The 17,514-nt window shown below is 37.3% G+C and overlaps 2 protein-coding genes across 2 annotated transcripts; one reads left to right on the top strand and one right to left on the bottom strand.

Annotated features, from left to right (window-relative positions):
* The first annotated feature begins 7 nt into the window (after positions 1–7).
* LOC127966380 (protein FAM136A-like) lies at positions 8–1,281 on the top strand. The gene is made up of 3 exons (XM_052567306.1): positions 8–323; positions 690–830; positions 917–1,281. The coding sequence occupies exons 1-3, from the start codon at positions 237–239 to the stop codon at positions 1,103–1,105; spliced, it is 417 nt and encodes a 138-aa protein (XP_052423266.1). The 5' UTR covers positions 8–236; the 3' UTR covers positions 1,106–1,281.
* A 1,855-nt stretch (positions 1,282–3,136) lies between these two features.
* On the bottom strand, positions 3,137–15,795 carry gmcl1 (germ cell-less, spermatogenesis associated). Its single transcript, XM_052567660.1, has 15 exons — positions 15,530–15,795; positions 14,911–15,097; positions 13,967–14,090; positions 13,798–13,894; positions 13,584–13,681; positions 10,014–10,126; positions 9,871–9,936; positions 9,702–9,786; positions 7,588–7,678; positions 7,377–7,517; positions 7,186–7,255; positions 7,030–7,105; positions 6,329–6,474; positions 3,946–4,033; positions 3,137–3,851 (listed from the first exon to the last, which is right to left on the bottom strand). The coding sequence occupies exons 2-15, from the start codon at positions 15,084–15,086 to the stop codon at positions 3,711–3,713; spliced, it is 1,512 nt and encodes a 503-aa protein (XP_052423620.1). The 5' UTR covers positions 15,087–15,097; positions 15,530–15,795; the 3' UTR covers positions 3,137–3,710.
* Positions 15,796–17,514: the final 1,719 nt, after the last annotated feature.

The raw sequence follows: 17,514 nt of genomic DNA, 5'->3' as shown, positions 1-17,514 counted from the left end.
CCACGGCGGAAGTGACGTGTGAGGTGTAGTAGGCTTTTACTGTCTATGGTAGTAGGAGGAGGTGAACCTACTGCAGGATTTTGGTTTCATTTCAAGTTTTAAAATTTGAACGTTTTAGTGATGATTTCCAGGCTTTGTTAGTCAAATGTGTTGTTGTTTTTTGAGTCGCTGGACGAAAGCAGTAGCTTTATAACCAGCAGTTACTGCCGATAAAAGTAGCTGATGTGAGGTCAGGAATGGCAGAAGCGCAGCAGGCGCGCGTGCAGAAGGCAGTGGAGGAGATGCTGCAGAGTCTGGAGAAAGATCACATCCGGGAGATGCAGGTAAGATTCATGTTCATGTTCCTCCTAAAAACTGAATACAAGAGTAACGGATCTAGACACCATCCAGGATACCTGTGATCAACACTGTTGCTCTTTGTCAACATTAATGCAATATTTAGACAAGAATTGGTGGGAGTTTTAAAATGTTTTGGCAGAGTTTAAATAATTGTATGTATAGAATGTTACACTGTAGAACATTGCTGTCAATATTCGACATGTCAGCTCAGCTTCTGCTAATGTGTAGTAATCAGTTTTTCTTTTCTCTGCAGATTTACTATATTGTCTTAAGCCAGCTGTACAGTTTTTGACCACTTATTAGTCAAAGGTTGATTAAGTAATGGCTTCTGATGCTCTTTCGCTCTTCAGGGCCGCATGTTCCGCTGCAGTGCAGAGTGTTGTGAGAGTCCAGGACACTCCATGAAGCAGGTGCACCAGTGTATAGACCGCTGCCATGTTCCGCTGGCTGAAGCTCAAAGACTGGTCTCCAGTGAACTCCAGCAGTTTCAGGTCGCTCGACTTCTGTCAGCCATCAATCACTTTTAGTCTTATAGCTGGAATAATGTTATATAGACTAACCATTTATTCATCTACAGGACCGTCTCACGAGGTGTACAGTGTACTGTAATGACAAGGCGAAGGATCTGTTTGACTCCGGGGCGAAGGAGCCTGCTGTGCGGGCGCTGATGGACAGCTGTGTGAGCAGTTGTGTGGATGAACACCTGAACCTGCTGCCCAGCATGACTCGCAGACTGAAGGACAGCCTGAACTCAAAACCTCAGTGAAGCTCTGACTGTGGCCGAGGCTGTAGGAAATTATTCCTGTGGACTCATGAGTTCACTGGATGGAAGAATGTGATCTTTGCTGTCACCTGATTGTGACTTGGTGAATGGCATGTGATGATTTCTGTCCATATTGTTTGTGGTTTTTGTACAGACAGTAAATAATGTAATCAAAGTAACTTGCTGCCTGTTGAATGACCCCACTGGACTTTTCCTTCATTTTTTAAAAGTGTTACCTTCATCTCAGGGGCATGAAACTCCTTGACTCTTCCTAAATAAATCTAAATCTAAATCTAAACATGCACAAAAAAACTGGGCTTGATTTGGTTGTTTTAAGGGTGTGTAAAAAATGTTTTACAGTTTAAGGTGTTTGGGGGTCAAAATTACCCCACATTGAAAATGAATGGGAAAAAGAAAAATAATTACTTTTTTCATTTTGTTTGTCAAAATAAAAGTAAATCCATTATAAATCTGAAAATTTCCACATATAAAACAAGGTCTGGTCCTGGAGCATAAATAAAAAGTGGAACGAACTTTTTATCTCTTATACACACACGTGTATGTGACTGCCACGGAGAGCATTTTTATAGAAAGTGGCAAATAAAATCAACTAAACTGGCATAAATCTGAAAAAATTTCACAAATACAACATGGAACAAGCATGTTCCATCACTCACACACACAAAACAGAGAGAGTGAGAGAGAGAAAAGGTATGTAGAAAAAAAAAAAAAAAAGCAGATAATTCAAAATATATCAGACAACAACAACAAATTCTAACTTGGACAAAAATACAGATTTTTATGTATTTAAGAATGTTTAAATATATATTCACAAAAGTAACAGAGTTGTACTTCACATAAAATTGTGTGGAGAAGTTGAAGCATCAAGAAAAATTAAGTGACAATGAAATGAGTCCCTATGGAACTCCATTGGACATATGTGGTCATTCATTGCACTTTAATTATAATTTCTCCACAAACCAGCAGATGTCAGTATTCTATCCCTAACACATAGAGCAATGTCCAAAAACAATTTAGATTTAATCAAGATCGACATTTAAAATTATTTTTCATGAGCCAATTTATGACCTAGTAAAGTAATTGTGCAGTAAATATTTTAAAAACTTCAAATTTTCCACAAAAACATAGCATAATTGTATAGTTGAGAAATAAATATAAAAAATGATATATAGTTTTCTATATAACAAAATGTATATTTCTTTATGCAATCGCTCTTTAAAAGTTTGGGGTCTACCCACCAAACTCGTTATCCTTTTTGAACACAGATTAAGGGTTAATATATACCTAAAATACATTTATACAGGTGTATCTCAAAAAATGAGAATATCGTGAAAAAGTTTTTTGTTTGTTTGTTTTTTTACTTATTTCAAAAAGTGAAACTTTTTTTTTTTTTTTTTGCAGATAGGAGTTTTCAGCTCATGAAAGTCAAAAATCCATTATCTCAGAATATTAGAATGTTTAAATATTTTCCTGTCTTAAAAAAGGGGGGGAGGGGGGGGGTTGCAAAATAGAAGTGTTTGATTTCTTTAAAGTATGTTCATAAAACCTTAAATTGAGCTCAGGAGCATTCATATTGCTTGTAGAAGTTAAAACCATTTATGGAGGTGTGGCCAGACTCAATCCTCTCTTCAGAAAAGACACTTGAAAACACACTTGAAATGTGCAAAAAAAAAAAGCACCTGAAGACTCTCTGGTCTGATGAACCTCAATTCCAAGCATCATGTTTGAAGGAAACCAGGCTGCGCTCATCGCCTGCGGAGTAGCATCCCTAAAGTCAAATGTTCTTGGTAGCAGCCTGATGCTGTTGGACTGTATTTCAGCAGCAGAGACTCATCAGAGGATTCTTCAGCGTTATATAACTATAATATAACTATAATTGAATGTTTTGGTCAGCAGCTAAAATAACAAAAATAGTGCCTGTGTACATATACATATTATAAGTGTATTTGTGTATAAAGAAAACATTACAGATTTTTTTTTTTTTTTTCCACACTGCAGAGCAAGTGAACGCAATTTCTTCTGTCGATGCTGTTTTAATGAACATATTTATTTCATATGACGCTTTGGTCCAACAATATTTACATTTAACCAAAAGCACATTGTGTATAAATATTGAAAATTGTACTGCTTCATTGGACACCTGTGGAAGTCACTTAAGATGCCCTGTTGATAAACCAACACATGCCTGTAAACCCTTCACTTCTCCTACATCAGCATGCATTGACCAATAATGACAACATGTATCATATTAGCACCAATTTCAAACTAATACAGCAGTACAAAACCGGTGTTCAGTCTTTTTTTGTAAAAAAAAAAAAACAGATAGGAATGACTGACAAATTAACCAGCCTGACAAGTTTACATATAATACAACTTCCACAAAAAGAGTCAAATGAAGTTCATGATCAAGAGCACTTACTCTTAGCTCTGAAGCTTATATATAGCAAATTATTTAAAAGGCACCTGACTATTTACAAATTAAGCATACAAATAAAATGATTGCAATAATATACATGAAGCTAACAAACTGTAAATCATAAGGTGGTGGCTGGACTGCTGGCTGATGGAGGTTTTATGGTGTGTGGCGTCAAGACACACTGCGGGCGCTGTTCTCCGGCTCTGGGGAGTCACCTCTCCTCTCGCTGGACGGGGAAGTGTAGAGGAAGTTACAGCACACATACAGAGGAAAAGACAAGAGTCGGCTGTCCAGATTCATCACCACATATTCCTGCGACCCAAACACAATGAAGAAGTTCGGACAAGTCAATCTTTGAAGTAACTGGAAATAAAATTATTTAATATTTAACACGAAGACAGAATACCTGGTCCTTTTCGAGGGTAACAAGCTGGTAGCCAGTTGACCGGCTGCAAACCAGTTTTCCACTGTTATCAAATGAAGCAAGGCGCAATCTGAAAAAAGAAGAAATTTCGTTTAAAATACAAAAGAAAAAAGTTACTTACAAATATATACGTAATATACACTGAACTAAATTATAACCGCAACACTTTTGTTTTTGCCCCCATTTTTCATGAGCTGAACTCAAATATTGTTCACAAATCTGTCTAAATCTGTGTTAGTGAGCACTTCTCCTTTGCGGAGATAATCCATTCACCTCACAGGTGTGGCATATCAAGATTGTGATGAGCATGATTATTGCTCTGGTGTGTCCACAATAAAAGGCCACTCTAAAATGTGCAGTTTTATCACAAAGCACAATGCCACAGATGTCATGCCCGTCGTCCTTATCGGGGTCTCGGCATGACTGCAGTTTGTTGTCGTAACCGACTTGAGGGGGCAAATGCTCACATTCGATGGTGACTGGGACTTTGGAGAGGTGATCTCTTCATGGGTGAATCCCAGTTTTCACTGTACAGGGCAGATGGCAGACAGCGTGTATTGCGTTGTGTGGGTGAGCGGTTTGCTGATGTCAGTGTTGTTTATCGAGTGGCTCATGGTGGAGGTGAGGTTATGGTATGGGCAGGCGTATGTTATAGACAACGAACACAGGTGCATTTTATTGATGACCTTTTGAATGCACAGAGATGAGATCCTGAGGCCTATTGTTGTGCCATTCTTCCACGACCATCACCTCATGTTGCAGCATGATAATGCACCGCCCAATGTTGCAAGGATCTGTACACAATTCCTGGAAGCTGAAAACATCCTAGTTCTTGCATGGCCAGCGTATTCATCAGACATGTCACCCATTGATCATGTTTGGGATGCTCTGGATCACGTATACAACAGTGTGTTCCAGTTCCTGCCAATTTCCAGCAACTTCACACAGCCATTGAAGAGGAGTGGACCAACATCTACAGGCCACAATCAACAACCTTATCAACTCAAAGAGAAAGAGATGTGTTGCACTGCCTGAGGCAAATGATGGTCACACCAGATACCAACTGGTTTTCGGACCCCCTCGGATCCCCCAATACAGTAAAACTGTACATTTTACAGTGGGCTTGTATTGTGGCCAGCCTAAGACACACCAGAGCAATAATCATGCTGTCTAATCAGCATCTTGATATGCCACACCTGTGAGGTGGATTCACAGATTTAGACAGATTTTGAGTACCGTATATTATAGACTATAAGTCACACTTTTTTTCATAGTTTGGCTGGTCCTGCGACTTATAGTCAGGTGCGACTTATTTATCCAAATTAATTTGAGATGAACCAAGAGAAATGAACCAAGAGAAAACATTACCATCTTCAGCCACAAGAGGGCGCTCTATACTGCCAGAGATGCTGCTCAGTGCTTCTGTAGTCTACAGTGAAAACAGAGCGCCCTCTCACGGCTGTAGACGGTAATGTTTTCTCTTGGTTCTTGGTTCTGAATAAATGCGACTTATAGTCCAGTGCGACTTATATATGTTTTTTTTTCCTCGTCATGACGTATTTTTGGACTGATGCGACTTATACTTAGGTGCGACTTATAGTCCGAAAAATACGCTACATAGAAAAGTCATGAGTCATCTTTCATGAGTCCAGCTCATGAAAGATGGGGGCAAAAACAAAAGTGTTGTGTTTATAATTTTGTTCAGTGTATTTATAAGTATTATTTAATACACATTTTAAGGCAAGAGATGCTACATTCAAAAATATTGTCAATTTCGAGATTTTAGGCTATTTTTGATTCAGGCTAGCAGAGAGAAAACATACAAAATACACATTTGTTTATTTTATTACATTTTATCTATTTGCAGCTGAAGGTTTTAATTACAATACATATCTTTAAAAACCATTTACTATTTTTTTTCTCCTCCACTAAGCCAGAAATATCCACTTCAGTAACAATTACAAACAACAAACTGTACAGTTTTATTCCTGTCCATATTCATATATTATCTGTCTGAATATATAAATTTTTTCCCTAAAAAAATATGGTGACAAATCATCTTTTATTGGCTGTTGACAGGACTTTCTTATTTATGAAGTGATTAAAATATATCAGTCACAGCTGTAAAAGTCCTTCATCTCTAATATGTTAAAGACTTGCAGTTTAGTGCATTAATGTACTGTGATTAACTGGGGAAGTATGGTGTTATATGTTAATTCAAATTGTAATTATAAAGTAACAAAGAATAAATAAATTATTAAATTCATGTATCAATTTGTATTCATTATTAAAAAAATTACATTATAAGTATATTATTCATACCTCCACAATATAATATAATATAATCGGAGGTGTAATGTCTCACCGGTACGCTAGGTGGCGTCGTGGCTGTAAGCTGACAGCGCCTCCACATGGCTGACTGAGGGTGTTTCTCTTAAAGATGATGAAACGATTTGTATAGGTCACCAGCAGGTCAAAGCCATAATTGAACCCCGTCCATCGCCAACAGTACTGTAGAGACAACAACAATATATACATTTTATTCTGAACTAGCAAAAGACAACAACTTTCAAGAGATTGTTCACCCAAAAATTCTGTCATTAATTACTCAACTTCATGTTGTTCCAAACCTGAGACCTTCGTTCATCAGAACACATATTTAATGTATTTTAATGCAGATACATTGTTTAAATTCAGATCAAAGTAACGTAAACAGCGTGTCCCTGTGCATAAGTTGTTTACGCATGTGATGCTCTTCAGAATAGCATTATAGGGTGCCACAGAGGAGACAAATTGTGAAAGTTGTTAATTTTGTTTACGTTGCACAAAAAAAATTATCGTAGCTTCGTAAAAATTATGGTTGAACCACTGATGTCACGTGGATTATTTTAACGTTTCTGAGCTTTGATGGTGTTAGGATGCTTGCTCTCTATGGGAGGGTCAGAGAGCTCTTGGATTTCATCAGAAATATCTTAATTTGTGTTCTGAAGGTGAACAAAGGTCTGGAATGACATGAGGAGGAGTAATTAATCCCTCTACCCCTTTAATAGCAAGAATCCAACTCACATCTCCATCTTTGGTCAGTTTTCGGCCGCAGCGCATGCTGTTCAGCTCAAACTCCTCTTTATTGGCCTCTTGTGGTCTGTAACGATTATTCACTTATTTGCAATTCAAACCCCATGTTTAATGTTTAGCAGTGAAGGTGTCTGGGCTGTCTCTCACCCGTTATCATTATCGTGTTCTGTCCTCAGCATAGCAAACCACTGCTGTTTGTACACGGCACCCAGCCACTCTGATAAACACACAAGAGGAAGTCGAGTTAATATCCCCCTCAGACAACAATGGACTGAATCATACTGCACACACAACCAGCTAAATCTGACTGGAGTCTGAGTGCACCAGGAAAGTCTCACCGGGGGGGAGGATGTTGTCCCGTTCCAGCAAGCGGGCCGAGGCCAGGTCATTGATGATGTACTGCAGGCGGATGTGTCTGAAAACAGGGACGAAGGGCATCCCGTCATCTGTGTTCAGAAACGGCTCCTCTTCTCCAGCCTCTGTGGGTGAGTGTGGCAGTTAAGGAAAGGTTATATAAATGCACTTATTATTTCTATGAGTGCAACGTACCACTTCTTCTTTTACACAGCCAGGCGTCTGCATCGAGCAGAAGTTGTTTGATCGGCCCGTCCCAGGATGGATTAAGCTGTAAGAACATCCACTGGAAAAAAAAAAAGTCAAGAGAGATTCAGTGCACCACTAAAAACACCACATTTAACCCTGTAAAACCAGGACATTTGAAATAATAAGACATTGTACTATAAAAAAGTAAAAGAAATATGTTTTGCATAATATGCAAAACAAACGTGTATCTATCATTGGAATTACAATATTTGAAAGATTGTTCAATTTTTTGTTCAGAAAGGAAACTTTACATTTTACTATGTAGTATATAAAAATGCCAAAAAATGAGGTTTTAAATAAAAATATTATAACAATTTTGAAATATTAATCTAAAATATATATGCTAATATATAAATCATTATTATGGGAAATAAATAAATAGCAAAAACACTGTTACAATCAAAACCAATAAAATATTGTAATATGCAATATTTACATATACATAATATATATATTTATATATTTATACACATTAAATTAGACATTTCATTTAAATATAGCATTTAAATGTTAAGATATACATTTAGAATAGGAACCATACCATTTAATCAATTCAAATCTAGGGGTGCTCCGATCACGATCGGCCGATCGTTATGCGCATCTCGTCAGTAAAGCCGGTTTTCTAATCAGCGGTTAATTCCATCAGGTGCGTGATTTCACATCGAGCAGCTGTTACCACACAGAGCCGTTGTTAATAGAGAAGATGCGCAAATCCACTTCATTTTCAGCGTTTATTGGCGCATCTTCTCAGTTAACAACGGCTCTGTGTAGTAACAGCTGCTCTATGTGAAATCACATACCTGATGGAATTAACCGCTGATTAGAGAACCGGCTTTACTCAGCTTTACTCGGCTGATCGTGATCGGAGCACCCCTATTCAAATCATTTTAAGATATGTTCAAAAATCCTTTTAATTTAATTGAAATGATTAAATTATTGTATAATAATTTTTATTCAGGTGGGCGTAATGCATCATAAAATGCATTACAGCAAAATAAATACACCTGAAATGTCTGTTGTATCATATCAATTAACCATTTTTTTTTAATTATTTGATTAAATGAATGTAATATATTAAATAAATTCATTTAAATTCATTAAAATCAGTCCAGAAAAACGTGATTATGCGATCTCTTGATTTAATGCATAATCAGCCAAAGGCCGCATATTTATGTGGGGTCGCATTTTTTCAAATACGCTGCTCTTTTGCCACATAAATTACCGATTTCAGAAAGCAAAATATGTGGGGCTAGCATGATTTCATAATCCCTGTATTTTCATTGAAAAAAAAACTCATATATATTAGCAGAAATTTGAAAAATGTTGCGTTTACTTCACACAAGTAAAGCACCATTTTCCCCTATTGCCATGGGAGCCTTATGAAGTGACGTAATTACGTGACGTGAACATCATCTGTAAACCCCGCAGTTAAACCCAGTGTTGTTTTTGGCAGCCCTTGTGGTTTTAGTCTTAGTCTTTTGGACGAAAATGCTTTTTAGTTTTAGTCACATTTTAGTCACTTATAAACTTCATAGTTTTAGTCAAGTTTTAGTCGACGAAAACGATTGCACTTTTTTGTTACAGAATAGTACCAAAAACTTACAGTTGTAATTATATTAGTAGTATGTAAAAAACATTTACATTGCAGTAAGAGATTGCAACTTAAATATTCTGTGATTAAGTATGCTTGCTTATCATAGAAAGTAATAAGAAATTACTCTTTACATTAAGTGTAAAAGGGTGTTGGGGGAAATCACCTTTTTTTCTCTTTTTCATCAAATCGCAGTTTTTGCAAGTTCACGCAATTTCATCGCATAAAATTGCAAAAATATACCGCATATTCCATCGCATTTTTCAAGAAAACGTGCCGCAAAATCAAGGATTTTTGCCCACAACAATCACAAAAATTCTGCGCTTTTCTGGAGGGACTGTAAAATGCTTCCAATGGATCACAGATTCTCCAATAAGTGACAATAAACATGAAGCAAATCGTATACAAAATCTTTTAGATTGTGTGTGTAATATATTAAAATGAAATGATGATATATGTTGTCATCTACCTTCTTCAGTGCCGTGTACACATCCATTTCCACTTGCATTACGAACAGATCAGAGGACTGAATGAGCTGTTCCATAATATCCGCCCTACACACATAATAAACCAGAGCAAACATAAGCACTAAAACCTTGAGATGAGGTCAGACACAGACTGACAGGGTAAGACTGTACCCGAGCTCCTTCATTAGGTCCACGTTCTGATGCGTCATCAGGTTATTGAGGAGCCACTCTAAACACCTGCAACGAACAGACGGCATGCAACATGGTTATTATCCTGCAGAAGTGTCAGAGAATAACCAGACAAGACTACTGACTTCTTCATGACCGAGTCCAGGCCGTACATGGTGGCGGAGTTATAATAGCTGCACACGGTCTTCACATTCACGTTCTCCTTCATGGTCTCTCCACACTGCTGGATCAGCCCATCCTGGGAAAGACACAGAGCAGACTATTAGAGGATGGTGATAGAAAGGTGATTACAGAGGTATGGTAATATCACTCATTAGAAAACAACTAGAGTTTTATACTTTCAACACAAAAACACAAGTTTAGCGGGTAGCTAACAGGGTGTTGTTATACGGTTTTGCTAGGTGACTGATTTTGATTGGTTGTGTATTTGTTGTTTTTCATTCCTCAAGTTCAGATTTCTATTTGCCCTTGCATTTGAACTGATCAAACACAAAAACTTTTAATTTAAGATGTATAGAATGTTTTAATATTTAAATATGTCTTTTTACTTTTCTAAAGTTAGGCGTATCTTTAAAAAAAAAAATATATATTATATATATATATATATATATATATATTAGGGATGTCAACGATTAATCGATGATCGATTAATTGTCGATAAGAGATGCAATCGATTAAGGCTATGGATGGTCGGTTAACCGATTCAATGTTGGGCTGCGTGCGGCTCATGCGCACTCAACACGTGCGAGCGGCTGTGAGTGACGGTGACGATATATAAAAGCATCATCATTCATTCACAATGTACAAATTAAGCTTTTAATGTGATTTAAACTTTAAAGTACATTAAAATAGAAACAACATAAAAGTTCTTCAACATTAAATGCAATAGAAATGTAGTTACTAATCATTTCATCGGATAACTGTTTTATAGCGTGCGCTTTGCAGGGCTGCGGGACACAGTGACAGGACAGGTAGTCTATTCATCCCTACAACTTGTTAATTCATTCCGACGAATTATTAATGTGGCAATTGTCCATGTTTCATTAATTTTGTTCCCTAAATAACCCATGATTTAAGGGAAATAAGGGAACAAATTAATAAATCGAACGAATTCTTAATTCATGAAATCTTTAATTTCCCTTCCCATGTTTACCACAGTAAGAGATGCGAAAACAGTTATTAAAAGCGAAAGATAATAAAATAAACCTGGGAAATTAGAGGGTTAGACTATGAAGATTTAGGAAAAGAAACGATGCCTAAATATACTGAATTTGTGGAAATTCGTGACCAACCGGCAAACCAGAACAAAGCCGCATAAATGAAGACTATGGGGTCCAAAAGCATGGTCGCGATCTAACATTTTCCAGTTAACCTATTATTCCTCTAATAAACAAAGCTTTTATACCACACTTGTCATAATCAGATCTTATCATTTCTAAATAAATAATTGCTGGATTCAAAAAAGCGATTAATAGGCGCTGTGACCGACACATTCCTGGAGCATTCACTGCTGTCACTAAACGGTGACGCCGAGCATCGTTCACAAGTTTCTGCATGGACCTGACTAGGGCACAGGTTCTAAGCCCTGGGACAAAATGGGATGCTTTAAGGAAAATTTATAGCCTACTAAGTAATAGGCCCAACATAAAAATAATTTGTTTTCATGTTTTGTTTTTTTTTTTTAAATAGGCTATGCGAAATATATCCGACTTAAATAGGCTAATTAAGATTAACGGATTTAAAACAGAAGTGTGGGCGCTCCATAAATTCACAAAAAAAAAAAAAAAGGATGACAACGCATTCTGTTTGTTTGCTTTATTTTACAAGAGCACAAATCTTCTGTTTTTATTGTGAGTGTGCACAAATGAAAGTAAACTCTTTTGCGGAAAATATATATATTTGTTTAATGTCTCAGCTGTTTCGATCGCCCCGGAGCCTGCTGCACACGTATATTCTAGCGATTCAAACTTACATCGCAGTCTGTTCATTATCAAAATAAAATGTCAACTAAACATTAAAAGGTTACACTGGTCAGTTTAAATAGACCGTAGTATACCGGTCCACTCTGCTGTTATGCCAAGGACGTTTTTGCTCATATGGGATCATCTTTTCCGTCTATATGCGAATGCGTGTTAAGTACAAGCCTAGTTTACATTATAAATAATAGTTTAACATTCACATACATTGCGAATATGGAAACATTTCGATTTGTGCCGAATGAGACATGAGCAATAACCTCCAAATAAATCTAGCGAAGCCGCGCTCGCTCATCCTCGTCTGCACGCATGCACTGTCACGATCTAATGCGCTGTATGCCGGATTTTAAAAAATCGGACATTTTCTAGGACAGAATCCAGCAGGATCAAATTAATGTGAGCAACTGTGTTTTGGTGCAGCAGCGCCGATGTAGTTCACTTAATTTGCAGCGCAGTCACACGCGCTCCACATTTCGGATAATTTTATACAATAATGTCAGTTGAAAACATTGCAATTGTGCTTTAAAATACAACAACGAGCACCACAAAACCATTTAAAGAGGCGCGTTCAGCGTTCTCCGTGCGGGATTGGAAACTGTCAACAAAGTAAAATGACCTCAAAAGTATGGCACCCTCTCTTCATTTTATCAAATGATCATAATCGCATCTATTCATTTTATTCAGACTAAAACCTCTTTAATTCAAGTGAGAAAGCGTTTTGTGTGTGTGTGTGGCTTTTGCACATCCTGTCATACCGCTGACTGCGTGCCTGCAATAGATGCATTTTGCAGTATTATGGTTAACGATTAATCGATTAATTGATCGTTAATTTAAACGACGATCGATCATGGAAATAATCGAAATTTGACATCCCTAATATATATAATTTAATATTTACAGCTACAAATGTAACGTTTACTATTAATTAGTTATACACTATTTCATAATTTTTTTATTATTATTATTTAAAAAGCTCTCTTTTAAAAGACAACCAAAAACAATTACATACACATACAGTGAAAAAAAAAAGTAATTTAAAGCGGTTTAATGTAAGGCAACAACATAAAACATGAAAGGATGAATACTTTCGCACGGCGCTCACACTACTCTTCGAACATTTGGGAACGCTACGTTTTTTTTTTGCTCGCCAAGGCTGCATTTATTTGTATGAAAAATACAGAAAAACAGTAATATTGTGAAATATCGTTACAATTTAAAATAATAGTTTTCTATTTTAATGTATTTTAAATGTTATTTTTTTCATTGTTGCAAAGCTGAATTTTCAGCATCATCACAGTCTCACATGATCCTTCAGAAATCATTCTGATAGGATTTGCTTCTTAGAAAACGTTTATTATCATCATTGTTGAAAATGTCATATTTTTGTGGAAACAGTGATTTTGCTCTTCAGGATTATTTGATGAAGACTAAGTTCAAAAACTAAAACAGTATTTATTTGTAGCATTATAAATGCTTGTACTGCCATAAATAAATAAATATTTAATCTCCTGACCTAACTCTTTTGGATAGTAGTACTTTACCTGAAATTAAACAGTTTTCATAATCAACAAGCAAAGAATTCAGATCTGTAATGTTTAAACCAACTATGATCCCACTATGACTGTCAAAAGTAATTCTTAAGGGAAAGGGGAAAGGAAAAAGGCTATAGTTGCATTAAAGAGTAATTGTATGTCTTTAAGGAATCAGATACAAACTCACCAACTGAAGCATACAAGCAGCAGCGAGAATATTAACAACTCGACTTGGTTTGATCAACACATCATCCCTGTAGAGTGACCCAAAAACCACCTGCAGGGCTGCGGATGGAGAAGAAAGCATGGTCAAGAGATGAACGTTTGGTGTCAACAAAATAAAAACAACACTTTAACAACACATCACGGAGATGCTAGACACGTATTCTTCAAAACCTCACCCTCCGTGTCAATATTCTGGTCTGGGATCTCAAGCTCAATAACCATCATGTTAGACTCCTTCCAGGATCCACTGAACATGCTGGAGAAATAGCCAGACTGCAAAACGAGAGGAGAAAACATTTCAATCGAAGCAGAATGAACGTCTGTAATCAGGAGAACTGGACCAACCTGACAGAGGTAAATTTTATGCAGGTTCCACTGCTTTCCCAGGGCGCGGATCTGGATGTCACTGTTCTCCCCATCCAAAAATAGTTTCTGGTAGATGTACTTAGAGGTGCTTTTCAATTTTTTCCTGTCCACAGATATATGAAATGCATATATGAAAAGACCCCCAAAACGTTAGACACATTTACTAAATACAACACTATTAATGTGACAGTGCAGGTAAAAAAAAATAAAATGTATCATTTAATAAAATTTGATATTTAACATTTTAAATGTACAGGTGCATCTCAGTAAATTAGAATGTCGTGGAAAAGTTCATTTATTTCAGTAATTCAACTCAAATTGTGAAACTCGTGTATTAAATGAATTAAGTGCACACAGATTGAAGTGGTTTAAGCCTTTGGGTCTTTTAATCGTGATGATTTTGGCTCACTTTTAACAAATGTCCATTGTCCTCTGCAAAGGGAAGATCTAATAAGTAAAAATATATATACATTTAAAAACAATTGGCTGAAGTATCGCAACAACATTGTATTGTGAGATCAGTGTTGCATATCATTGGCTGAATTGTGACAAGAGTATTGGGAGACATGTAGTGTTTTACTGTATTTTTGATCAATTATATGCAGCCTTGGTGAGCAAAAGAGTCTTCTATCAAAAATATTAAGAAAATCTGACCAACCGCAAACTCTTGAATGGTAGAGAAAGTAAAGGACGTGATGTGTGGCCAAGTGTGGTGTCCCAAACTCCATGTGCTTTGCATTTAACAATGTGCTGTCAATGTGCTTTGCATTTAACCCGTTCAAGTGCACACACAAACACGCACACACACACACCCGGAGTAGTTGGCAGCTGGTACAGAGTCTCAAACCAGTGCCCTTCAGGTTACAAGTCTGACTCTCTAACCCTTAGGCCATAGACTGCCCTCATGTGATGCATGTCCTCACCTGCGTGGCGTGTCCAGCTGACTGTCCTCTTCCTCGGGCTCACTGTCACACTCACAGTGTGAGCTGCGCTTCCTCTTCCTGCACTCACAGCCGTGTCTGTTCCCAGCGCACTGCCTCTCCACAGCCTCCTCTGGGCCCCGGGGGGACGACTGGAAGCGGCTCCCGAGCGAACCCATAATTATTCAGCCTACAAAAACACACACTACCCATTTAGTCATGTGACAAACACTGACGTGGCATGACAGCTGTACAACCAGTGCGTTTCTACTGGGTGCCACCCGCAGAGAGTCTGAAAATAGTACAACCTAAACACTGTAAGGAGTGAAGGCAGGTGACAGCTGGCGACAGCGATCGATTTCCAGTGCGTAATGTGCTTGATCTCAAGTGAATCTGGCTAAATTAGGGTTAGTGAACACTCCACTGGTTCCAGTTAAGAAGCATCAGTCTGATGGTTGAGCACAGAAACAGTGATGTTATGTTGTGAAGTGACTGTGGCTTAACCTCGATTTGTCTGTATCACAGTGTTATCTTAACATCATGAACTTGTTGTTTTTGCATACGCTGTCGTTTGTTTGTTATTAAACACTAGTAGACATTCTCGCTTCTTGTAAACACTCACCAGACGCTTCTCTCTCTCACACACACACACAATACTGGACGCACACTAGGATCTGCTCATCAGCCGCTGTGCAAATGCATCATTAGGTGTATAATGAACGCACTTAGTTTCTGTTAATAGCTGAACATCGAAATCGGCTGTAAAATGTGTAATAAATAAATCCGCGGTTTGAAACGAGAGCAGACTGGTAAATAACAAACAGAAGGGATCAGTCTCTCCTCCACGTCACGGCTGTCTGTGATGTTCGCGGGTGCTGCTGCCACCTAGAGCCGCGGAGAGGAAGCACTTTTATTTACGATCATTTCATTCATTCATTCATTTATACGTTTTCTTACCAAAAGTTTTAATGTTGCTTGATATCCACCAGTTCTGAGTAGTTTATTATTATGAAATTAAACTAGTTATTAAACCAATTTAACCATTAGAAAAACGTTATTTGTAGATTCGTATTAATTTAACAATAAATAAAAAGAAGGAAAAAAAGAAACCTTGAATCCCCTAAGGTTTTGCAATAAATACATAAATAATCAATCAGTGGTTAGGGAACATTCTGTATAAGTTTTTTTTAGGTAATTTAAAATAAAACACCCTGGAACAAATGTTATATGTTATATATATCAAAATATAAGATTAACTTTATTGATGTAATTTTGAGTTTTGATGTCTAAGAGAAAGAGAAGGCTGCATGAGACAGCTTTAATGAACTGGAACTGTAAATTATTTTGTGTTGATAGGGGGCAGACATTATACATTTTTTACTTCTTTCTGCTCATTTTCATTCATGTTAAATGCTGTTGTTGTATTTACATTTATTCATTTAGCAGACACTTTTATCCAAAGCGACTTACAAATGACCTTTATCACATTAACGTCCACTTCCAGCAAAGGTCAATCGTGCTTTGACTGTTCAGTTTACATTGCTGTATGTTCCTTGATTCATTCTTTATTAATGGTCTCTCCTGCAGGATATTTGACCCATGTGTTGATATTGTAAAGGCCACAATTCATGGCTCATGCCTCTGCCCGTGGACCTCTCACCATGGAGGACTAAATTTGAGGAGACTGAAGCACACAGATGCTCAGTTACTACTGCTGTTGTTGCATTCACAGACCTTTATCTTGAAAACTTTGTGAGTGAGGATCTTGGGAACACCAGTGTTCAAGTCCTGGAGGGTCTGGTGGATGTTGAAATGGTGGACGAGAAGAAGAACTACAGTTTACAACCTGGAAAAAAGATGCAGGTACAATTCTCCGTTCCCCTTTAATGAACTCCTGATTCATTCTGCTGTAACATTTTCCGTTCTTACTAGTATTAATGTTGTGTCTATATTAAATAGATGTGATAAAGGTCATTATTGTGTATTGAGATTCCAGCTGCTGCGTACCATAAGGTGTACACCATATCTGAAGGACCTTCATGTTACATGTACATCTTTGTAAACACTACTGGAACTTCACAAAGCTTTCTGAACTTCAGGAGAAAGAAGCTTCTATGATCGAAAGATTCCAGAGATTTGCCCCAAAGAAATACAACTCGATTAGACGAGGGTGTGTCGAGGTGCTCACTCAGATGTCACATGTATACAGTCTTGACAGTACGAGTGAAGTGATATTTTGGTTGATCTTTTGAGGTTCCTGATGACCGCCATCACTTTGCGTAACCTAGCTGTGGGTTTGCCACCGATGGAGCAACTGACAAGAGAAGTGGCCTACGCCAACATGAAGGAGCCCGAGACTAATCAGATGAGGTGAGCAAATGCTGTAATAGGTCAGTATTTTTGACGCATTCCAAAAATATTGTATGTACTGAAACCCAAAAATTAAAATCAGTCATCTTTTACACTACCTCATAATGTTCTAAACCTATATGACGGTTGGATTGTCAGTTTCTATACAGTAGTGTTTTATATTGGAGTTGTAAAGACTTTTATGGTACTTGTTTCTCTTTTTAATTGAATTCCATTGTATGGAAAAAAGCAGTGGGA

This window comes from Carassius gibelio, chromosome B10 (assembly GCF_023724105.1).
Source record: "Carassius gibelio isolate Cgi1373 ecotype wild population from Czech Republic chromosome B10, carGib1.2-hapl.c, whole genome shotgun sequence".
NCBI classification, from domain to species: Eukaryota; Metazoa; Chordata; class Actinopteri; order Cypriniformes; family Cyprinidae; genus Carassius; species Carassius gibelio.
Note: the sequence above shows the minus strand (reverse complement) of the source record. Positions and strands in the feature narration are given on the sequence as shown.